At 45.2% G+C, this 25,856-nt stretch overlaps 1 protein-coding gene across 1 annotated transcript in view; it reads left to right on the top strand.

Annotated features, from left to right (window-relative positions):
• The first annotated feature begins 5,738 nt into the window (after positions 1 to 5,738).
• mdga2a (MAM domain containing glycosylphosphatidylinositol anchor 2a) overlaps positions 5,739 to 25,856 on the top strand; it is a 57,328-nt gene continuing 37,210 nt past the window's right edge. The window contains 1 exon segment of the mRNA XM_047018423.1: positions 5,739 to 6,586. Coding sequence (XP_046874379.1) covers positions 6,514 to 6,586 — 73 coding nt within the window. The 5' untranslated portion in view covers positions 5,739 to 6,513.

Raw genomic sequence — 25,856 nt, forward strand, 5'->3', positions numbered from 1 at the left:
TTGAGTAGAAAACCTATTCTCCAGTTTAAATTAACATCTGGAACAGGAAAGCTTTTCTTGGGCATTTCATTAAGTGGACAAAGCTTTTCTTTCACTGGCCATCTCAAACATGATGCCAGGTACAAAAGAGACAATTAGGAGAGACTTGTATCTGTCTGTCACTGTTGTATTCTACTGTTGTTGGGTGGCTTTGATCTTTTGACATGATGGGAAATGTTTGTGGGTTTTCATGTTATTCAAATCTCTCTTGCTTAGAAGTTTGGAGGTCACCATTTCAATTTGTGCTCTTGGTTTCTTGCATTTACTAGCTGTCAGAGTAAAGAATCGAGAATTAGAATTGTTATTTTGTTTCTACGTTGGGGTGTTTTTTGAGAATATAGATAGTTTCCATGGTTTAATGGAAAAAAACTAAATGGTAGTAGTAACAGTATACACACATGAATCAAATACAATGTAGATGCTGACACAGCGTTGTGCACACGAAAGGTCCTATCCCCAAAGTTAAGCTGTTTTTAGGAAGAAGTTTACCAACACCACCCCCTCACACCAAACACTCTGCAAAGCAGCCTAGGGGTAAAGTAGACTTAATAATTCATACTGGCTTTCATTAATCTGCTACGATGTGATGATTTCTGCAGTGTGGATGCAGCACTTCTACATTACAATATGCTGAGTATCTCTGTTGACCTGAGTTCCCTCTCTTTCCACATCCCTCCTGCACTTTCTTTCTTTCATTCCTTCAACCCTCCTTCTCCCATACTTCTCATCTTCACCTCAAATCCCTTTTTTACTTTCCTCTTCACCCTCAGGCTTCCCAATCGCTTATACTGTGCGTGATACAGAATGTTTTGTACAAGAATGAGTACAATTTTTCTCCATATTGTTTAGGATTTTTTTTCATTCCGTAGAATATTTTTGTTACGTTATAAACTTCATTTTCTTAATTCTTGACTATGGAGGGATAACATATGAAAGGTATTGCTCTTCTATAAGAAACAAATGTGAATGAAATCTAGGCTACTCTGATATATGATATATATTACAGTAATCAGTGATAGTTTTCCTGAGTCCCTGCCTTATGGTGCTGTGGCTGTGGTTTAGAGACAGCGCTCAAGGGAGCTTCTGGGTTGATCTGTCTGTGTCTACTCTGCCTTTGGCAAAGGAGCAGAGACCAGTTAGGGAAGAGAAAAGAGTGGGGTGAACAGAGAAGGAAGAATAAAGGAGCAGAGAGGAATAAAGATTGGGGAGCAGCGAGGAGTTGATGGGAGGAACATTGGAGCAGAGCGGTCAACAGAGGAGCAGAGAGCAGAAGAGTTGAGGAGAGAGGAGAAGAGAGGAGAAGACTGGAGAAGAGAGGCAAACAGAAAGGAGTGTATACTGGCAGAAATAAGCAGAGAGGAGTGCAAGGGAACAGAGTGAAAGGGAAGTGCAGGTGATCAGAGAGGAGAAATAGTCTGGTGGAATGGAGCGAAGATAGAAACAGAGAGGAGCAGGATTCAGTTCATTGTTTAGCCTTGTTCACAAATTGGGATATCAAACAGAAGGGTGACATCCGCCAGTGCAGAAGTGTGTGCATCAATTATTTATTTATAGAAAGGTTCCTGGTTTACTCATGTTCACCTTCAAAGGAATACTGACTTACCATCTTCTCTTTCCACCCCTCCACTCTCCATCCATCCTCTCTCCAACTCTTTAAACAAAATAAATTAGAGTATGTGGACCTCTAATGCAACTAACGTTTTTCCCTTCTAATTTTCCAAAGGTGATTTTCAATTATCCATCCCTCTTCTCTCTTCCACTCTCAACTTTCCCCATTCAAAATTCAACCCAAAATCCATTAAACTGTTGTAATGAGGTGGAGAGCCATTCTCCTTTCTCTCATGCAGTGACCGAATCCACTCTCAGTCTGTAATTGATTTGACGCCACTAAAAGCTCTGTTGTGAATTCCAATGCTTGTCCTCGATTCTCCACAGGATATGGAGAGTCTGATAACTTGAAATGTCAGTCCAAATACTAGCGAATAGATACCCCAGTGTAAATTGAAATTATTAACAAGTGATGAGATGCTGAAAGCTACAGGTAGATTCTGAATACCAATCCATTGGCAGGTTCTTCCTGTACCACATAAATTAATTAACTTGGAGCCAGTAAGCCCTTGAGGATCCTGATGGAAATTGTTTTCGACAGAACCTAATCCCTTCTGATAAAACATGCTCTTCTCCAGTGTCACTGTTATTTTATTCACCTCCTTCCACTCGTCTTCTTGTGTTTTATATGAGCATTTTGCTCGTCATCACCTGGCCACAAGGGGGCAGGGTGACTCAATCCACCCTTTCATTGGCATCTTTCTCTTCAATTCTGAGGATCTCGGGTTGCGAGGGAGGAGGTGGTAAAGGAGGATTAGGAGGTGGTGGAGGAGGTGGAGAAGGAGTGGTGGGTTGTGGGAGACATGGACAAAATTGGAAAGCAGGGAGAACATCGTAGGGATGGGATAACGGGATGCAGTAAGAAGGAAAGGAAGAGAACAAGGAGGAAGGGTGATGAAGCAGAAGGTGAGGGAAGCAGAATGAGGTTAGGGTAGCAGCCCTCTGTTTGCCCATTTCTGTCAGTGATGTATTAAGAAGAGGGAGAAATTGGCATACTGTCTCTGGGATTGAGGGGTTTGGGGCGGGGGGGCACGTTTCAGCTGAGGGGACAATTAGCACACCTTTGGGAGGTAGGCTGTGAATGTCTGATTGTTATACAGCCCAGTCTCTCCATCCATCCAGCTCTCCTTTACAGAGCTGTTAAAAGAGCTGTAACAGGGCTGTAAGTGTGTGTGTGTCGTGTTAGAGTGGCAGAGAGGGCAGGTGCAGAGCTCCCAGCCTACTGACTGATACTAAACTATCACAAGATGCTTCTAGAACAACAAACCTGCTAGATGGGCTTCTGGTTGGTTGGCTGATTGGCTTACTTGGATTTACTTGGTTTCGCTGGCTTAACAAAATGTTTTTTAAATAGAATACATATTATTTATAATCTAAAATATAATTTATTCCAAAAATGTAAAGAGAGTACTCTGTCTCAATACTGTTTCTCTGCACAATGATGTGTCTGGGGGAGCTAAGTCATCAGTGTGTCTAATGCAGTCTAGCTTTATGCAGTGACTGTGGGTTCTTCTTTGAGTGACCAGCCAATCTGACAAAAATCCTCACTAACACTTAAAAAACATAGATGAATGCATGTACATACCATCCATACAAAAACACGGATGGGCGGACAAACAGACTTGGCTTAGTATCCATCCAGTGTTAGGGTGTTAGTCCTGGTGTTCTCCCAAGTCAAACAACTATTGGCTGTCAAGATGCCCAAGGACACACACTAACAGCCAGGGAGAGGTTTGGCAGGCGAGCTATCCCAGAGCCCTCAGGACAGCCCAGGATAAGGGTGGTTAACGATGTTTGTAACTCTCAACACCACACAAGTTCTTTAAACTTTCCTTAAAGTGACACGTCCCTGACGTGTGTTTCTCATGAAACATAGATGAGAAGGGGAGGATGTGAATGTGAATTGGAGGAGGACACGGAAGAGGACTGTTTAGAATATTTCCCCCAACACAACCCTCTTGTCTCTCAACTTCATTCTCTCTACCTTTGTCTCTCCTCCTCACCCCTCCCTCCCTACATCGCCCTGAGGTGCAGCCTGTCTCACTTATCTCCCCCCACACCCCAGCTGTTGCTCTGCTAATTGCTGCTGCCGCTATTTTAACAGGCCTCCAGGCTGCCATCTTCACCACAGAGGCTCAAATATGTGTCTTCTTAAGATAAGTACACTACTCTCTTTCTTTCTCACACATACTTTTTCTCTGTCTAACTCAAATTATGTATTTTCACCCCAAAAGCTAGGACTTGGAAGGAATTTAAATTGTATGAATGTTATCTAAATAGCATGGCATGACATAAATTAAAACAGGACATTACAATGACATTAGTTACAGAACAGAAATTGTACACATTACAATATCTTTGAGCCTGTATCCTAATATGATCTCAATGCTAAGTCTGTTAATGCTGCTGTGTATCGTTTGTATCCATGGTGCCAAGTGTTTTCTGCTTAAAGTGCTCTTAAAAAACCTAAGAAAAACCTGGATAAACAATGAATGTGGCAAAGCCAAATAGTCCTTGAGGAGTACTGTACAAATGTAATTGTGAGCAAGTAAATCTATGAAAGAGGATTTAAGGGCACACACACACACACACAGACACACACATACACACACACACACTCACACTCATTTGATGAAGGCTACTATGAATATGGAGGAGATTGGATAGCCTCCAAACAAATTTACTTCAGTGGAGGCTCAAATAGAAAACTCCTCCCCGAGGTGAGGCATTTCAAGGTAAAGAACAGAGAACGGACTGCTGAAAAGAAGCAACTTGATGAAATATGACCCTGTTAAGGACACAGCAAGGTTCCATCCTCTCAGGATTCACAGCTCGCTCCCTATCTAGATTAATTTATCACCGGCTACAAATTTGCTAGTCTCCAGATTATCATAAACAGCAGCTTGCTGACAGTCTTCCAGGTGTGCCTTTGACAGAGCAGAGGTTGCAAAAAGAACCCTGAACTGTCTCCTTCAGCTGGGAACAACATCAGAAGCCTCCTCACCACCACTTGTATTCACTGCTACCATTCAACACAACAAAATAGGATGCTTATCAATTCTACACGGACAGTTCTTGAAAGCGAGCAACAAGGACATGCGTTCACTTGGGAGTAACCTCTGAATCCAAGAAGCTTAGAAAAATAGAGACGTGGATGAAACCTATGACCTATGGATCAGATTACGTGCATCTTATGTGGTCTCAGAGCAACACGTATGTTGGCTGGCATATGCAGCTGTGAAAGACCAACACAATAGTGGGGGAGAATGTACCAGAAGACACCATCTCTGAAGCTAGACACAGTTGAATTGTAGCAGGTGGGCCTTATCCTAATCTGAATTCACCCGGAATCTTCCCAGTCAATGATTTTGCAGTACATCTCAAATCCCAGATGTTGTTTTTCTCTCCCCCGCCCTTTCCTTCTCCCTGCTCGCCCTTCAACTCTCCCTCTCCTCCGGGCTCCAGAAGAGGGCAGTCAGGTTACTCTGTACTGTACACTGCTAAGATGTCAGAGACACACATGCCAATTTTCAGCATGCTACTTTGGGCCACACTATTCTGATTGTGTGAGGGCTGGCAGGCAACCAGGTCCTCCTGTAATGTATTGTGATGGGTGCAGAGTGGCAAACACATACACACACACAGAGGGAGAGAAAGAAAGAGAGAAAGAGAGAGAGAAAGAGAGAGAGAGAGAGAGAGAGAGAGAGAACACATGCACAAATACACATGCAAACACAAACTGCAGTGTGAAACCGTGTTTCAAAAGATCACTCCCTCTGGTCAGTATATAGCCACTGGTGGTCAGCAGTAGGGAAGTCGACACAATTAGGAGGCAAGTTACATGGCCAACCTCATCTGCTAAGAAGAAGATTAAAATGGAAGTTCCTGACTAAATGCTGCAGATGACATCATACATTATTAATATGCTACCTGGAAAATCCTTTTTCGTTTTCTCTGCAACATCGCTCTGAGTTTAACGTTTTGTAAAACAATTGTTCCTAGGCCCATGTTCTCAAGCTCGGTTTTTCAGGGCGTGAGTGCCTCTCATACAAATGAGATTTGAGGAGTCACGCACTTGACGTCGGCGGGAAGCGGGGGCTCGTTCCAGCGCAGTACTGCACGTAGTGCGCAGCGTGACTGACAGTCTGAGCATCCTCCTCTACAATTAAAATCTGGTCAAGACGTTTAGATATAAAAACCGACATACAGCGACGCCTCGTCGTTCCGGTTTCAGGCACTGTCGGGAGAGGGATTCTTGAGCTTAAAGAAAACGTCGCTACAGAGGGAAGACACGTTCACTCTCTCTCCTTGGTAGGCGTATGAAGGCATCACCAACGGCACAGCATCACCGAGCGCCTTTTGACTCGCTTGCCTCCCGGTGCGCCGTTAAGAATGAGGCACCTACAAGTGGACATCAGCATTTCTTTCATTAATGTTTAGTGATGGAAATAGCTGGATTCAGTGAAAGGGGAGCGGACATTCGAAGAGACCACTGGATAGCAAAATTCTGCATAATTTCCAGCCTTTCGTCCCCTGTTTCCTTTACAATGTCACTATCAAGGAGACCGTCCTGAGGCACCTGTATGCCCTGTCCAAGGCGGTATGACTGACATGTAATACTGTATGGTGCGTAGGCTACATCACTGTGATTCAATACTGAACGGTCAAATGGGCTACTGCCCTCGTCGAAATTAGAGGAGAGTCGAAAAAGTGATATAAATTCAAAATTTGTCACCCGGCTTTCCAACCGGATTTGTTGGAAATCTGGTATAGAAGTAGCTTGAATTGACTGTTCTGACCAGCAGCCTCTCAATTCGAAGAGAACCTGTCACTGTGGAATTGGATAATGTTGACATTAACGTGAAGATGGGTTTAGTTTTCGGTCTCTTGTGGCTGTTCAACGTCTTATTGGAGGGCATCCATTGCCAGGGAGTATATGGTAAGCAAATTAATTCATAAACGTATTCAAATTGTTAGAAATGTGTAGAATGCCTTTTAAATGTTTCAAAGGAATCATGTCTTTACCCTCTGTTAGTGAACTGAGTGATTATCAATATCTCCTCCACATTGCCCAACAGGTAACCGTTACAGGCTATTATTAGGTGGGGGGGGGTCCGCCTGAAACCACAGGTTCACTGATAAACGCACGCACCACCGTGACCAACGGCCATTAAATTGGACTAGACCCACAGCTCGCGTAAACGATATCCGCCGCAAATGCTACTGGCAGCCGTGGCTGTTGCTACCAGAGCTGTGCCCGGTTTACAACGGAAATCTACGGGGCATCAATCCCGTTTCATTATTACCTGTGCAGTCCAGCTAAGGCACTGATTACTGACACCCTGTTGGGACGTCAATGCCATTATGCTAGGATATGATGCATAACCCAATATCTTAGTCTGTGATAGGTCCAAAGCAGCCAATATGACATCGAATGGGTAAAAACCTCTAATGTTAAAGTCAGTGTCTTTTCTGATTGCCTGATGATTGAGAGTAACCCATCCCTCCTCATCAGTTCACCTCTTCTGGGTCACATTGTTGGCTCACTTTCCTGTTGATTTCTGACCATTCAATCCTGTTCATACGGTCTGGCCAAGCCATTGATTGCTTATAGGGAATCATGTTGATGATTATGGTCTTCCTTCAAGTGCTCTTTAGGGTCAGTGTGTTCCCCCTTGGGTCTGCCTGTGGAAATGATGGAATGAACCTTTAAAATGTATTATTGGCAGGCGCACCAGAAAAAGCACAGCTTTCCCAGCCTTACAGGACTTAAGCCTACCACAGTGTCTCCCTACGGCAACAGACGTCAGAGGGCTAGTATTGCAGCATCAGATAATCTGTGGTTTAATATGGGAAGATTAGGAAGGCAGGAGAGAGGAAACACATTAGTCTGAAGCTTCTTTTACCATCCGGATGTTTACTGGCAGATTTTAGATAACAGCTCCTGACAACATAGACTTAGTTCATTTCAGTAATATCAGTTCATGCTACTCACTCTCTCTCTCTCTCTCTCTCTCTCTCTCTCTCTCTCTCTCTCTCTCTCTCTCTCTCTCTTGTTATAATCAACTGATCCTTCCTCCTGTCAGTCTAAATATGCATTTAAACATTTCGCTAAACTGATTTTAGACTACTTTTAGTTTGAGATCCACTTTGAGGAAGCACTGAGGAAGGCCCCAGGTCTTACCGCTGCTGAGCTTCCTCACTTTGATTTAGCGTGACAACAGGGAACCATCTTTGATCATAGCCTTCCTCATCCTTCTTATGAGTCTCATTGAAGATCCGCAAAACAATTACATAGGTTCATTACAAAGACATCTCAAAGGATTTACAAATCAGGAATTCCCTAAGACCTGTATTCGATTTACTACCTGACTGAGTGACAAGCAGGATTGTCGCACAGTAGCATTGACAGTGGGGAGTGAGAGCTGGCATCTGGCATCTGGGGAGACCAGAGAAGGTCCTGCCTGGATCAGCCAATGAGGATCCTAGATTCTCAAAGGTCACATCCACACCCCTGTAACCATAACCTTTGTCTGTTTTATAACATCAACCTGCTTCTGTATTCTGGCCTAATCTGACATGGCATTTAAAAAACTTAACAAAAAATAAAATATATATGGGATGATGGGGTCAGTTGGTACAAGAACATTTGGTAAATTATCATTATCAGTCATGTGTCTAGGCAGTATGGGACCAAAGGTACAGCTTCTGAAGTTGGTAAAACCTTGCACACAGGACATTTTCAGAACTACTCCTTGACTCGGAATCATAGACTTAATGAATGCTGATCGGGGAGGGTGGTAGATAACTGCCTCTTTGCCCAGTCACCCCCATGCCTCTCTTCCTCCCTGTCACACGGTCTGCATGACTGTGAGCTGACCCTCACCAGCAGTCCTCCCACCTGCTACTATGTCTCCTAGTGGTCCTCAGAGATGTCCGCTCACCACACAGGTCAGCTCCTGTGCCCCTCAACAAAGGAACCGAGGAGAGAGAACGATTCAACGTAAACATAAAAAAATCGCACATCTTTCATCCTCCTACAGGATAATAGTGTGCCTTTGCTTCTGGAGCATCATCCACACTTCTAACCGTAAAAAAAAAAACGACAGCACAATTCCCTTGTCACCTTCACTTAGCTAATAGCCTGAAGAGTAGGCAGCATGTAGCAGAAGTCATGGCCTCTGCTATGGAGCATCCTGCATCTTCTCCCAGGCTCTGCCTCTGTGTGCTGAGTGAGTGAGTGGGTGGGTGAGTGGGGGAGGTTGGACCCCCCGAGCCTGCATCTCCCTGGTCCTCCTCCCGCTGACTCAGCACCATGGCAGGTTGAACATTCTACGTGTCCCTCAGCTCTCTTCCTTCAGACCGACAGCTAGTGCAATGCATAAAGCGCTTATGATGGAACGTAAACAAGTTACTCATGCATGTTTTTATTGTAATCATACATTAGAGGCTCTCTGCCAAACATAGACAATCATTGTTGATGCAGACTGAGTCCTTAATGCTTCCCCTGCCTGGCCATTATCATGATTTATTAAAACACGTGTCACTTCCTCAGGGTTAGGAGTTGCAATGATTACAGAGACGCATGGTCACAGACTGCATAGCCCAGACAGACAGACAGACAGACAGACTGGTAGGCAGACAGGCAGACGAACAGGCAGCAGACAGGATTTAAGAATAGAATGTTGAACAACTCAAGGGCCTGTGAGAAAATGACCCGTTCGGTTTTTATCAAAGATTTTCTTAGCTGCGCTTCTAAGTATAGCCATTTCCAGGATCTCATTCCTGCTGAACAGTATCCAGGTTTTGATGGAAATAATCTGGATGTGCTGTGGAGAGAGAGGTCTCTGGAGCTCCAGGGCACTGTACATCTCACACACACACACACACACACACACACACACACACACACACACACACACACACACACACACACACACACACACACAGAGGTTATTTTGTCCTATATCCATTTTGAATTCAAAGTCCTGCAGGTCAGCTGGTGTAGCGGATCTATTCAAGGCATGCATCTTAGTGGGTTCAGTGCGTGTGTGTTTGTGTGTGTGTGATACACTGTAGGTCTTTACAGAGTTATTATATTACAGGGTGCGCACTGTATGGTGGGTCACATACTCCAGCCTAAGCTCATATACTGTACTCAAATTGGTGTAGTGAATGTAGTGCAGGATGAATCTGACCCAGAGAGATGTGGAATGAATGGAAAACAAATCAGTCTGGGACCTTAGGATCTGTATCGCACCGTACACAACCAATGAACCAGAGTTGGTTCTATTTGCTTGTTCCTTATTGCTGTCTGTTTGTTGGTTCTCTTCCACAGATAATTATCATCTGGTGAGAAGTCAGCATTGTTATGATGCGCAATTATATAACCTTAATGTGTTACATCTGCATTCCTCCTGGATCCTCACTGGCTGGAATATAGGCCTCTTACACAACTGGCCCCTGGTCCACTGGTCTAGTGGTCCTGGTGCTGATACTGAGGAATGTGTGTGCGTGTGTGTGCATCTGTGTGTGTGTTTATGTGTGAGCGAAACCAATCAAGACTGACTTTAACTAGACTGCCGGCTACATATACTGAAGAGTACTGTGTATGTCTGCAACTGTGTTGTTGATGAACCATACATACAGAACACCACTGGTGTGGTTTTGTTGGCGCCTCCACATCAAACCTTTCTGAAATATTAACAATGGGCTGAGACAGGACTGCTAAAGTCCTGTATTTGGACATTGACATGAATGTATTAAATGAAAGTGACGATGAAGAAAAAAAGCTTTTTCCAGGCGGACAGACAAACTAACAGGACAGACAGACAGGTAGACCGACGGGCAGCCAGCACATAGACAGGCAGGCAGGCAGGAAGGCAGACAGTGAGAGGTATTGTGCGGTGGAGCTGATCTGCTCATTTGTGTCTGGTTAATCTGGACAGGCTGGATAATGGCATTCTCTGGCCTCAGGATCCCATCTGTCAGAGAGAGGGAGAGAGAAAAAGGAGAACGAGAGGAAGAGAAATGGAGGGAGAGAAAAGGGAGAAAGAGAGAGAAAGAGAGCGGGATGGATGTTTTATCAACAGTCAGATTAGGCCAAATGATTGGTCGGCAGTCAGTGCACTGTGACGGCAGAGGCCAGTGGCAGATTAGAGATCCTCCAGCCTCTCAATCTACAGGAGAGCCACTCTGATGTCCCAGGGTCAATGTCTGTCTGGGAGTGGTGGTGTGTGTATGTGTTTGTGTGTCTTTGTGCATGTGTGTGTGTAAGTTAATTACTCTCTGTATGTGTGTGTGTTGTGCGAGTGTGTGTGAGCGAGTTAATGGATGGAAGGTGACATACAGCCGTTGTGTGAGCCTGAGACAAGCCTCCTGGGGTGAGACTGTCACCCTGGACTCAGCAGGACACTAGGTGGGGTTGACAGCACTGTGACACAGGTGACAGTGCTTAGATGGACACAGTTGGGACCTTTGTTTATTAACTTTAGTTTCACCAGAATCGTAGACTGAAAGCGCGCTCTTCTTTGTGTTTGGACATGGGGTGGTCCAGGGCATTGTGAGTAGGCTTGGTAGGCTGTTGGTGTTTCTGTGACACCATCATTATTCAGAGAACATGCAAATGGAGGCAAACACACACACACACACACACATCCCAGATAGCTGTGTGAAGGAATCATTAATCGCAGCATCTGGTGTCCAGCAGGTTAAGCCAAAGCTCATTATATCTGGTTTTAGAGGAGTGCAGAGCGGAGCAGTGGGTATTGGCTCTCTAGACCAACAACAACATTAACATACAGTAGCACAGTGTGGAGGGACGCGCTTGTCAGTATTCCTACCTGGAACCATACCTGTCCCCCAGGGTAGTAGAGGATAACAATGGCAGTCCTTACATTGAGACATACATACAATATGAAGACCTGCTAGAGAAACTTGTACATTTAATGCAATAATAAAAGGTTTTGTTTGTCAGATATATATTGACTGTGTAATCTAAACAGTGAAATTCTTAATATGTGTGCAAGTATATATGTACAGTATAATATACTTTCAAACATTCCCTCAGCTGTAATATCAGACACACTGGAATAAGAAGGGGGTTTGGTGAGCCAGGCTGATAACACAGGTTGTGCAGGAGAAGTCACAATGCTCGACAGAGCCTTCCATATCAACCGTTTTTGATGAGTCATCCTCTTCCCCTGTGAAAACATAATCTGAGTCAGATATTCTTATCAGTAGTAATCCTGGTGTAATATTTGGCTGCTTCCACGCTGTAGCTCTGCAGGTTTCCGTATCCAAATCATGATACCATTCAGATGTGGAACAGTGCTCTCTCTGCTGCAGAATCTGAGGAGGGAGTCAGGAGTTCAGGGTGGCCTATTGCGCTGGATGGCTCTGCCCATTAGAGGCCACTGAAAAGCAGTCAACCATGATGACATGCCTGGTGTCCAACGGATGATTGGCCCACCTCCAGAAACACGTTTTTACATGAAAAATTGCCTACCAGCTCAGAACAGTTTTTTAGTCGTTTTTTTTTTGAAAAACTTTTTTTGTTTAAGCTTTATTTATTCAGGTACATTTTATCCTGGGTCTTTCTTTCCAGTGGTGATTACTTTTGCAGAAGCCATAAGTAAAATATCAATTTTGAAACAGTCAGATACAGACCGACATCGATATCTGACCAGTCACAGTCTGACTCACTTCGGACCAATAAGATCATCTGACCCATCATGGAAACTCAGCTACAGGACATGACATCAGCTCTGACTAATCACTGGATAAGAGCGTCTGATACATGACTAAATGACTAAATGTAATCAGATAGTTCAGCACATCATCTCTGACCAATCAGAAACAGTGTAACCCTTCATCTATCATTACCTTAGCCTTTCCACACTGGTATACAAGGCAGGGGGACACCAGGTCACCGCCATGTCAAGGTAACCATAGTTATGTCACTGCGTCCTTCAGAGCTCAGAGGCGAGCTGCCTCGGCGTCGCAGAGCGTCATGACGACAGGTCATCGGTTGGAGGATGAATAACCTCGCCAGCGGATCAAGATAATCCCAAACTCCAGGATTAGGATGATATCAAACCCTACACCCATATTCCTAAAACAGCAACGTCAGCATTTAAACCCCGGCTATAAGCTCTGTGTTCCTCTGATTCCTCGATTGTGCTGACAGTAGCCCCTTTCACAGAACCTTGAGAACCAAGTACACGGGGTATGGGATAGTTGAACATGACACGCTCTTGTAAAACAAGACTAACACTTAGGGTTTGAGTTTGCAAGGGCCTGTTGCTGTCATGTTGATGACGCACCTCATGAGGCTTCTCAAGCCATAATCATTCATCGCGTCTCTTTCCTATCTCTTTTTTCTTTGTCTATGTTTTCTTAATTTTATCATGCTTAGTTTCTGTCTGTCCCCCCCCCCCCCTCCCCCTCTGTTTCTGTGCTGATCAAGCTATTAGCTGTAGATTGGGCGGGAGTGCGTTAATATGTGTTAATAAGTGTTAATGTGTGTTAATGAGGATGTAGTGTGGCAGATTGCTGCTAGCTGTGGGCTGTGCTGGGCTTATCTTTACACAGGCTGTAGTACAGAAAGCTGGTCCAATGGCCTACATCTCCGTAGGGTAGGATCTACAATACAGACCAGTTGTTCGTACTGAATGATCTTCTATGGAGGTAGGACCCAGAGCCCAGATGGGTACAGTGCTACATGCTACATCTGACAGACCCTATGAACACTGCATTGCATGTCTTTTTCCTAGAACCATCGTGACTCTCTGACCATCCTTATCGCTCTCTCTTTCTCTCAAGCTCACTCTCTCTGTCTCTATTTCTCTTTCTCTCCCTGTCTCTCACGCTCTCTCTCTTTCTTCTCTCTCTCAGTGACTTTCTCTCTGCCTGTCGGGAGACATCGTATATCAATACCAGGGCTAGTTTACTGGATGTGCTTCTCACAGACCCTGTAAGCTCACCCTGTAAGCTACAGTAACATGTCCTACACAGTCATACAGTAGTGTGCTTTCCATTTTGTTTCCTAATAACCGCCATCTGCTTTCGATTCTGGATGTTGTGGCTATATGACATCTAATTAGATCTAGAGGGAACAATATGTAGCCTGAATCACTGTGGTTTTATACCCCAGCTACATAGCTGCTCAGAGTTTATACCTGACAAAGGACTGCATGTCAACGCATATCTATAAATAGATGTAGTGGTTTGTTTAGTGGTACAATGTTGTAGCTGTTCCTCTATGATACCCTAGGGCCAGTGGTCCTACTCTTCCTGCTTCTATAGCCCACAAGATGGATAATCAGGCAGAAAAGGCTGTTCATAATGCTGCAAGTGAAGGAATAGAGAGGAGGGGGGAGGGGGGTAGCAATATACAAAGCCTTAAAGATCCTGTAGAGCAAATTCCATGATTTGCTTCTCAGTACATTATATACATTATATACTAAGAGTTCTTGAAAGCATGTGCAAAGCGCGAAATGTGGAGTTAGACCGTTGAACAGTTTCTCTTCCGTTTTCAGCTCAGGTTTTGTATGGGCGGAGCCAAATCCCGACAATCTACGTCGCAGCGACCTATCTACGTCAGATCACAGACGGTTGCATTCTGTTACTCAGGTGGTACGATGCAAAGACAAAGTAATTAATACATAAAACACTCAGAGACTGCAGGTAGGTCTGTTGTGATATCTGCAATTGATTTAGCTAATGTTGCTGTTGTTGCTAAATTCAGGGGCGGAGATTCAGCTCCTTCAGACGACACGCCCCCCCAGTCTCAAGCAGAGAAGACTGCTGATTTACTCACGATTTCAATGCCTAATTTAAAATACTTGTCGGTGGGTTTTTTTCATTCAAATTTGGATGTGTAGTTAACAACACATTCTTCTGTGGTGTGATGAACTTAAAACTAATTTTCAATTCCACTTTACAGGATCTTTAATTGCAGAGAGAACCTTATAGCCTTGGTCAGCGATTCCTAACCTGTGGCCAGCGAGGGTAATGCAGGTGGGATGCAAAACCAATGAAAACTCTGAAATATAAATATGCAAAATGTAAAAATATCAAAATATTATAGGCTACTATATAATGTTGCTAAATCATTATAATTATGCATTGCTTCCGCATATTGCATAAGCCAGGTCAAAAACGTCCAGTAGCTAGCAGTTCGGTTACATCTCCATTCTCACACACAAAATGACGGTTTTGTTGGAAGTTCTTTCCAAAATGACAATTAACGATGTAGGCCTACATAGAATTCTCTGTTGCTGCCCTTCAAGCGATAGGGAAACACAACTACAAAGGTAAGGTTTATCTAACTCAGTCAGGACATTTTCTAGCGAGCTAGCTAACATGTTTTAGCTTGCTTGCTAGTCGCTTATTTTAACACACACACAATTGGTCTGTAATGTTTCCTACGGATAATGTAACATAACCTGTTCTGGTTATTAAAAGTCACATTTCTAACTTAACTGTAAGTTTTATACCTGGCCGATTTCCCCCGTATACGTAGGCCTATCACGGTCGTAGTTACTTAGACTACCTCTCATTTCAATGTGTGCTTACTGTGGCACTGATGGACACTTTCTTCTTTGATCGCTCAAATACATTTAGCCGTGAAAGCGAAGTGTCTGGCCCCTGTGGTGTTGTTAAACATGTGTGATAAGCGCAAATTAAGTTAATGGATGTGTTGGGCGACCGCAAAAATATTTGAGCAATGCAAGTGGGCCGCCCAGTGGAAAAGGTCGGCAATGGCTGGCTTAAGCTATCAATGAAAGCTCTTTGTATGCACGTCTCATTAATGGCTGTTTCTGTTTCTCTCAGTTTTATCACTTTGTTTTCTGTGTTACGTATGCTGCAATTTAATGGCGCACGTAATAGAACAGACAAGGCATGAATAGTGATGTGTGCGCCTGTGTGCGCTTGCAAGTGTGTGTGAGACAGGCCCCACGACCTGCAAGATCACACAAGTACACTGAGCCAGCAGTCATAACTAGATTCCACTCATCACTCTAGATTGATCCCTGTTTTATTCAATAGGAACCATAGACATGATTCTCCAATGCTGCTGTGCTGAGCTGTCTTGAACTGGGGGGCACATTCAGCTGCAGGGATCTGGGAATCTTAGCACATGAAATGTTGATAGGAAGAGTTTAATGAGATAAAGTCTGTATATAGGACAACACCAACGTGATGGTGTTGGCTCACATATGCTAAGAAGATTATCATGGGCAAACAATTCCATTGTGTCAAGTTAAATGATGTATCCTCACACAAATCTGTGTCCTTATGTGCATTGGAGGTGGTTCGGTGACAAGGCTCATAACCCTCAAGGATGATTACCCTGCCTGTCGCCTGCAGAGCAGTCATCCAACAGCGCCCATTCATAAGACCTGGTTTAAGCTAAGCCAAGTGAATGTCATGAATGTGAGGAAGACCTGGGTTCAGTTCAGTACGTCTTCTTCTAAACAGTAGGCCTAACCCATGTACAATCCCCTTGTTCCAGTTTTACTACAAGAGCCTGTTTTACAGAGATTCTCTCTAATTGAAGTCATTTGTACACACACAGACACACACACACACAGCCTATTCCCAGGGCTGCAGTAGTAAAAGTGTTTTAGCGGAGCCTGAGTGGATGCAAACAGACACCAGAGTGATGAGTATCCCTGCTCTGACCCCCAGCCACTCTCCTGAGAAGACAGAAAAACAAGAACCAACGAGCGGCTTTACAGAAGTTAGGGTGGAAGGAGGGGGGTGGAAGAAGTGACAGCCGTCCTTTCCAGAGTGTCCTTGATAGAGTCAGCTTGCTAGCTTGCCATTCCAGGTCTGGGTTTAGTAGGCTAGCCGGTGAGCTAAAGCTATAAGTTGTTACTCACAGCCTGATGGGACTGGTTTCATTCCTGCAGCTACTGACCTTCCTCACAGTAAACCTCACTGCAATACGTTGATGCAGTAGACTGCCCAATTCACACAAGGTGATGAGAGTCATTGAATTGATGACTGTAGAGAAATGTAGATCTTCCACCTGACTGGATGGGTCATGTGTTTGTGTTCCCCTCCCACACACAAACATGCACTCGTCATGCAAGATGAATGGTGCAATCTTGTCACCGGCTGCCTTTCTGCATGACGGTCTATGGTGTATCAATGTTCGAATGTGGTGCATGGGTGCCGTATGTATACTGTGTGTATGTCTGTTCGGTATGCACTGCAGTGTCAATTCCTGGTTGGATGCTCCTAACATGTTCTAGAGGAGGTCTATTTCCTGCATGACTTGTCTCATTGCTTCCAATTACGCTGGAGCCCAGCTCCACGGCAAGGCCCGGATGAGATTACACTAGTAGAGGTTATTAGAGTAATCAAATACACATTTTCATGGCAAACTGGCCCTTGGTGCTGAGGGTTCAGTGAGCATTATTGCATCTACACACGTACTTTTCTTTCTTGTTTTTCTTGTTCTTTGTTTAACAAACAAAAATAAAACTTGGACGATGAATGAATAATGACCACCTGGTTTTCCGTCGAATCAGAGGAGGCCTCTGTTCTGGAACTGAGCCTTCACACACTGCAAAAAACATCATTACATATGCAAATGGATTTACGCAGTCGTTCAGTTGGAACTTTTTCGACCGCTCTGCTTGCTCCATACCTTTCAACGGTTATTACGGGTTCCTGAAATAGGTTGCGTTGGTTACGTAAACAGGGAGGCGTGGCGTTGGTGATGCGGCAGTGCCGAGGATCGCTCCAGGGGTCCAATACGAGAGGCTCACATGCTGCTCAGGGTGAGAGGGAGGGAGGGAGTGGGGAAGAGAAGGGGAGTGGGTGAATTTGTAAGAGTGTGTGCTAGTAAGGGACAGAGGCGGAGTGTGTGAAAATAGAGTGGAAAAAGAGAATGAGAGCTGGAGATGGGGGGGTGGGGGGGCATCCAAGGCCATGTAGCCGACAACCCAGTGATGAAGGATACAAAGATATGAGATGATTGAGACGTGATGATCATGTACAGAATGTGTTTGTCCGCTGCTATCTGCCTCCAGGCTGGAGCTGAGATCACATCTTCTATCATCATTCCCGGCCTTGGCCCAGGCCTCACAGTCCTGACAGAGTGCCTGGAGGATGGCTGGCTGGCCCACTGCTGGGCACAGCTCAAGGGAAATGTGTGTGTGCTTATGTCTCTCGCTCGCTCTCTCTCTCTCTCTCTCTCTCTCTCTCTCTCTCTCTCTCTCTCTCTCTCTCTGTGTGTGTGCATGCTTTTGTTTCTGTGTGTGTGTATGTTTACTGTATATGTGTGTTCATTTCGATCAACATGCCAGATCACAATCAACCTGATAGATCTGTCCCTGTGTGGTGTAGCCTACCAGAGTCCTCTGCTCTGAGCATGATGGAAGATGATGGCCGACAGTTTCAGATCACAAATGTCCAACTTTGGCTCCTCCCAGCCTCAAGTTATTTCCCACATCTTATCATGATGTGTGTCAGCCCAAGAGGTGTTAGACACTTTGACGGTTTGTGTGCGTGTGCGCGTGTGTATGTGTGTGAGTAAGTTGGGCAGCTGTGTTCACATCTTTCCTCCAACCTCGTCACTAACACACAGTGACATTCTGAATGTGTTGGCAACATCAGTGCAGAGCTTCTTTACAGTCAACGTGACTCCTCTTCTCTGAAACACCAGCTAACAGTTGCTACAACTGTAGAGATGAAGCACTAACTGCTGTAAACGGAGCTCCTGTGTGGTAAAACGCGACTACTATTCCCGCGGTAAAATGCCAGTGCCCAGTGGCATGATACAATCTACAGAGGAGCAGATCAGGATAGAAGAAACACATCGAAAAGAACAGAACAAGAAAGGAGATGTCGGAATAGAAAAGAATAGAACAGCGCAGAAGAGATCCGAATGGGACGGAACAGAATACAAATCAATTCATTAATTGTTCTGTTGGAGTCCCAGCATCCCAGTGTTGTTTCTCCAGACTCCAGTCTCCTCTAGTTGTGTGTTGATCACCAGTATCAGGCTGACAGGACTGCTGTATGGGGCGGTTGTTAGTGTGAGAGCTGGCTCATGTCCCTTGTCTCATTATGGTACAAGAACAGCTACAATATTTGAGTCTGATTTAGCATCAAAGCTTGTCATCTGCCAGCGTCTCTACAGAGCACTGTTCCCTTCTCTCAACATAGTAGCATATAGCCTGGCAGACGTGAGGCCTTGAATATGCTCAAGCAAAAAACCATCAGATGAGAGCAAACTGTATTTTAATACTCTGAACAGAGAGGGAAGCACGTCCAATTAGCCAAGAAATATCAGCGCTAACATGACATTTTTCTTTAGTTGCAAAACTTGACTCCAATGGTTGCAATATAAATTGTACCTTCGGTACGCTCTCTTCAGAGTAATTACAGTAAACTTTTATTAAATCTCACGTTTGCTTTTTGCATTTTACTGACCTTCCCTTTCTCTCTCTCTCTCTCTCTCTCTCTCTCTCTCTCTCTCTCTCTCTCTCTCTCTCTCTCTCTCTCTCTCTCTCTCTCTCTCTCTCAGCTCTGCTCTGCTGAGGTCAACAGCAGGGTCACACCAGCTGATTGCCATCTGTGGCTCCACTGTACTGTGGCCACACAGGGGATTTAGCTAGACTATGTCCACTTACACATACACAGGGGTGCTTATGACACGCACACACACACACGCACACACACACACACGCGCACACACACACACACACACACACACACACACACACACACACACACACACACACAGCGTTAGCCTGGCAAAGCTAGTGTAGGCCCTCATGCCCCTCCCCCTGCCCTGTGCATGCACACACAGAACTGAACACAAGCACACAAACACACTACACACACTTTCACACATGCATCCACAACATCTGCGCTTTTTGTTTCAGATTAAATGTTTTTTTTTTTTTTTTTTTTTGTGGTTTGGAATGCCAGGTGTTGTTGAAGAGTCTAAAGAGAGAATGGCCAAGGACACGCGGGTTATTATCCATGCGCTGGATCCCCCTGGATCTCCAACACTCGCACCCAATCTGTCCCTCTCTCAAGCCTTTTATCTCCACACACTGCACAAGTGTTTGGTATTGACTCCTATCACTCTCGCCACAGGGAGGAAACATGTCTTGCCGACAGAATCACCATTCATCTCATCTCTCTTCAGCTGCTTTGCCAAACAACCATGAATTATGTATGAGGGGAGAGAGAATATTTAAACAATTCCGGTTCCATTTATTGATTGGAGGCAGAAATGTCCCCGCAGCTTAGGCAGCGACACAGCAGGACGGGTGTGTGCGTGTGCGTGTGTGTAAGAGAGAGAGACACAGAGACAAATAGGAAATGTGTTGAGGTTAGCAATCACATCAAGTCATTTTGGAGTCAGCTGTGGTCACAGATCTCTGTGCCTCCAAGTCTCCCTTTTGTACCTGTCACTCTCTCTCTCTCTCTCTCTCTCTCACTCTCTCTCTCTCTCTGTTTTACTTACGTAAAGTGTGTGCGTGTATTTGACTTTGTGAGTGTGTGCGTGTTTCATTTAGTAAGTACACACGTGTTTGTAATAATGAGTGTGTGTGTGTGCAATTTGATGAGCATGTGTGCTCGTTTGAGTGGAGATGGCAGAGTGAGTGACAGTTGTCCTGACGACTGGGTGTGTGTCAGGGTGAGTCATCCTTCCTGTGGTGTCACAGTGTTAAAGACCTACATTAACAACAGGGCTACTCCTCCACCACTTCCTCACAGTGTTAAAGACCTTCATTACCAACAGGGCTACTCCTCCACCACTTCTTCATAGTGTTAAAGACCTACATCAAATAACTTATATTGAAAAGAAGTGAAAGCCAATAGAACGCTCCATTGCAACACCAGCGCCCAGAAGCAGCCCTACGCGTCCGCCATTTTGGGGTGAAAGCAACTCGGCAGTCCACTAGCTTGCTATCCCTTTTGGCAATATCAGCTGCTTTGTTAAAAAAATAAACTGAATGATGACGACACAGAATAACATAATCACTAGACTAGTGATCATCAAATCCCTTCTAACAGTTTATTTCACAGACCTACAGACAAGACCTACAGACAAGTCTTCCACAAGTCTTCCACTTCCAAAAAGTTTAGTTTGAAATTCTTTAAAGTGCATTTTCTATTGCGCTGATTTAGCTGTGAGATTCACTGATTTTGGGTGTCCAAGATATGATAGATTCTGATCTGTATCAAGAGTCTAGCCATGTACAGGGCTCGACATTAAGGCTTGTCTGGGACAAGTGGATTTTTTGGTAGGGCAAGTCTGGAAGAGAAATGTACTTGCCCCACTTAATGTGCCACTCATTACGTCTATTTTACAGATTTTATTTGACCGAATTCTGCATTAACAAAATACAAAAAAAGTGGCTTCGTCCCAAGATCTCAGACCGTGGAGCTAATGCTCAACACTTCAACGGGGGCTTATTACTTGAAAGAGGAATTATTTACTGTGTCATCTCAGTTACACTATCAGGGGATACCGTGACTTGCTAAAGTAGGCAAATGACTATTACATAACATTTCATTATAATTTCAGTAAATCAAGCAACGCTGCAAGACCCAGTGAAATGTAGAGCTAAACGTTAGGCTATCCTCAGTATTTGCAAGCTAGCTAAACTTATACCACATCTAAAATAATTTGTAGACATAACAAAAATGTATTTGGATTTTTTCTGAAAGTTCCCTTTCTAAAAATTCCCATTCTACCTGATTTACTGTACCAAGGGATCCTTTAAAAGGTGTATACTTTACGGTTGAACATTAGCTGATATTTAACTACGTAAATTTAACCGAAGCGTCCCCTAGTGACTGTTACCAAAAAAGCATCACTGTCGCCTCTTGTGCTTCTATACTCTTTGCCTACATTACCAACAGGGCTAATCCTTCACCACTTCCTCACAGTGTTAATTACCTGCATTACCAACAGAGCTACTCCTCCACCACTTCCTCATTATTTTGTTCTCCGTCTGTTCCTTCCCTTCCTACTTCTTCTGTTCCGCCTTCATACGCTGCTTTATTATTCTCTTTCTCTTCTCCTTTCTCTTACTCCTGCGTTTCCTCATCCTCCACCTCCTTCTTCTCCTGCTCCTGCTCCTCTACCTGCTCCTCTGCTACCATCCTCCATCACAGCAGCCCACATGAGCTGGTTCCTCCTCTAGCCTCACCGGCTCCTTTGGGCCTGCGGTAACAAGGTTTTACCTGCACTGTGTCAGCGATTCTAAGCTTCAGTTCACCCCTGTGCATGATGGGAACATAAAGACAACACTCTGACCCAGGGTGTTGTGTGAGTGTGTGTGTGTTTCAGTTTGTGTGTGCAATTGTGTGTGTGTGTAATTGGACTGGGATAACTTGGTGTGCTCCCCAGCAGCACAGGCGGTGTATAGAGTGAGATAATGGAGGGTGGACAGACAGATATAGCTGTGTTAGGGAGGAAATAACAACAGAAACTAGCTTGTGTTCGTCTCGCAATTTACAGGCCATTGAGAAGGTAATGATCATGCGCTATTACAGACCACAGTAGCAGAGAGGAGGGCTGTGTTGGCGGGGAGAGCCTTGAGCCACTGATAACTGTCACAGAGCAGTCCATTCATTATGTTATTTTACTGTCCAGTACAACCACACACGCACACACTGCAGTAGCTGTGTTAAGATGATCTTTTATTTAAATCAAAAGGCCATACATTGGCTGATGCTATCTTGAAGCAATTATATGCTAACTAGTTTTATGTGTTTGCGAGGCCCCAGGTTGCTAGCAAGCCTGCTGTATATATGTTTTACACATACTAATCAAATGGAATTAGGGAAATCTGTTGAACAAACAGTTAGATCACTGGTGTGTGACGCAAACCCATTTCCCTGCCACTGCTCTGCATTCTGCTAGAAATCTCTTTATGGGGCTTAAAACTTTGACTGGATTATCGCTGCTGGTGCATGCTGGGTAACATTCTCATTTCTCCAGCCTTACCAATGTTACTTTTCAACCTGCACCAAATCCCCCCTTCCACGCGTCTCATTTTCCTGCTCTCGGAAGGCAGCTTTGCAGCTCGGATGCACAGAAGCGAGGGAGAGCCGTGCATCTTCCCTGGGCTGAGTGGAGAGACAGCGAGCTGCTGCCGCCTGGGACATGGCGGCGAGACCGGCTAAGTGTGTCTGACCGCTAAATGTTGTAGGTCCTGGAGACAGGCTGTCTCTCAGGTAGAGCGGCAGCTGCGGCGAGTCCCCCAGCAGCAGACTGAGCTGAGGACTGAAGGGGTACGGGCGTGGTGCGGGCGGGGTGCAGCCACGATAGGTGCTCTAGAACGAGACTTCCGCTGAGTTGCAGCTGTCCTCGCCGCAGGTGACAGGTCTGCAGCGTCTGTCTGACTGCAGCGCACCTGTCCCACACCTGTCCCACACCTTTCCCACACCTGTCCCACACCTGTCCCACACCTGTCCCACACCTGTCCCCTGGTATGGCTGTGCTCCTACAGCAGGGCGTTGACATCTCTCCGAATGGCGTTCATGTTCTAGAAAGATATTCATGTTATAGAACGGTGCCATTTCAGATTGAAACTGGGAGATCGTCAGGAAGTCAGTCGACGTGGACGGGCAATGGTGCCGTTGAGAAACAAGCTTTCCTTGTTTTGATTTCTCAGGGGAATCAGTGCAGTGGTCATGAAAGTTATGAGGCGTTTTGCAGCTTAATTCCATGGGATTTTTTATGAGTGGAAAGCAATTTAATCAGTCACAACAAGCACAGATACTTACCCACACACACACACACTGTACAGTGTACACACACAGACTCATGCATACACACATTAACACGTCTCCTAATTGCCCCTGGCTAGTCAAGCAATGTGGCTTGGGACAAGTCTAATCGCTGGTATTGTCTCTGATAAAAAATCATGTAAACAGCGCAGAGCTTTTTTCCATGAATTAGGAAATGGAAGGATTATGGAATTAAAGGAAAGTGAACACAATATGGATCCATGACGTAATCTTCCGAGGGGAGGTCTAATTCTTGAACTGTAGTAGACTAACACTATGCCTGGGAGGTCCTGGGCTTGGTCTCATGCCTGGTTCAGGGGAGATGTTTCCATGCCCTCTCAAAGGAGCATTGTAAAGCCTGGTTTAGTGGGAATGTCTGGACAGTGGAGCCAAGGAGAGCTCTAATGCTTTAAGCTTTCCCTGGTGTAGGTGTAAGTCCTGGTGTACAGCCTGTTGGAGCCAAGCTGGTAGGTACTGCAGGTGTGGTAAGGCAGGCTGGATGGGGTAAGTCAAATACCTGGACCAGCGTGCAGGCTGGTCTCTCTGAATCGCTGTGCTGCTGGGCCCGTACAACAGCAGGACAAAGACTGGTGTATAACACTAGCTTCACATCCACAGCTGGACAGAAGGGGACCAGAGAGAAATAGTGTTGGAGCACTGCTCTGATTCTCACTTAGCCTCAGAAAAGCTGCATCATCCAGGACCTATTTCAGTCATAGACCGCACTCACGTACTGTAGACACGGCACACGGCTTACAGCAAGATGCAGTTGTTCCTCTCCCTTCCCTTCACCTCTCCTCCCTGTCTCTGTTCACCTATTCAAATCCCACTCCACCTCAACTGATCCATATGCTCGGCCTCAACCATATGCCACTCTCACTCCCTAAACCAATGGAAATGGCCCAAATTGAGGAGGTGCACGCTGGGAACTGGTTGTCATGGTGTCCGCCGGGGCCTGTTTGGCGCAGAGTGGCGCGAGGCACGGGCATCAGAAAGCCTGGCATCACAGGATGGCATATTAGTGGAGTCATCTGGGGGAGCAGAGACTCATTCTCTATAAATAGAGAACAGAGGAAAGTAGGACAGGGAAGGAGGCAGGCAGCTGGCACAAGGAGAGGAGGAAGAATACTTCTCTGCTTTGTAGTCACATCCAGCAGAGCTGTGCTAACCTTTAGCTTGTTAAGCTATTTTGGGAATTTCTTGCTTTCAATTAGCATAACTAATTGCGTTGTGTGTATGGTTCATTTGGCACTTCCCTTACAGTGGACTGACACTGCCTAGCTAAACATCTCCCCTCTCTCTCTCCTGCTATTCCCGTGTGCTGATATCCTGAGATAGGGGGGAGCGTCTCAGTAGAGGCCTACTTTCACACCATCAATCCTCTCATGATATTTGGCTCATCTCGAGCACACTCCTGCAGTCTGGCTCGGTCCCCTGGAAGAGCTGCCAGGGCGCCAGGTAGAGCAGCAGGATATTACAGCAGCCCCAGGAGAGAGGCTTTATAAAGGGGGATGATTGGAGCTGCTGCTGCCCGCCTCCTGCCTGTTGTCTGTCTGTCTCCAGCCTGTCTGTCTGCCTGTCTGTCTGTCTGACTCCAGCCTGTCTGTCTGTCTGACTCCAGCCTGTCTGTCTGTCTCCAGCCTGTCTGCCTGTCTGACTCCAGCCTGTCTGTCTGTCTGTCTGTCTGTCTGACTCAAGCCTGTCTGTCTGTCTGTCTGTCTGTCTGTCTGTCTGTCTGTCTGTCTGTCTGACTCCAGCCTGTCTGTCTGTCTCCAGTCTGTCTGACTCCAGCCTGTCTGTTTGTCTGACTCCAGCCTGTCTGTCTGTCTGTCTGTCTGTCTGTCTGTCTGTCTGTCTGTCTGTCTGTCTCCTGCCTCTGTCTGTCTGTCTTTCTGTATCCAGACTGTCTGTCTGTCATCTGTCTCCTGTCTGTCTGTCTCAAGCCTGTCTGTCTGTCTGTCTCCTGTCTGTCTGTCTCCAGACTGTCTGTCTGACCGTTTATTCTGCTGCTCAGCGGTTGAAATTCATAATGGAACAATCTCCATTTTCCATCTCCTGGGTATAATTCGCAACCACATAAGTCACATGAAACCAGTGAGTTATTTTTACCTGACGACAGATATCCTGACTGTATTTATATAAGAGTAAATGAGTAAACATGAGCAAATCACCAAGCATGCGAGTACAGCGTTGCTAAGTGCAAGAGGTGTGATGAATCACAACATATTCACGTAGCATCTCGCAGTGTTCGTGTCATGGAGAGTTCACATATTAACACTTTAGACTGGAGTTACACCTAGAGGTAATGGCAACTCTGTAGGCCTGACAGTAGCTACTTCTTCCCATCTGAATGCATCGCCTGTTTTCCAACGTTTTTTCTAAGCCCGTGAGCATGTCCTCTGAGGCGTCTGGTCCACATGTTGCCCTCTGAC

This window comes from Hypomesus transpacificus, chromosome 3 (genome assembly GCF_021917145.1).
Source record: "Hypomesus transpacificus isolate Combined female chromosome 3, fHypTra1, whole genome shotgun sequence".
NCBI classification, from domain to species: domain Eukaryota; kingdom Metazoa; phylum Chordata; class Actinopteri; order Osmeriformes; family Osmeridae; genus Hypomesus; species Hypomesus transpacificus.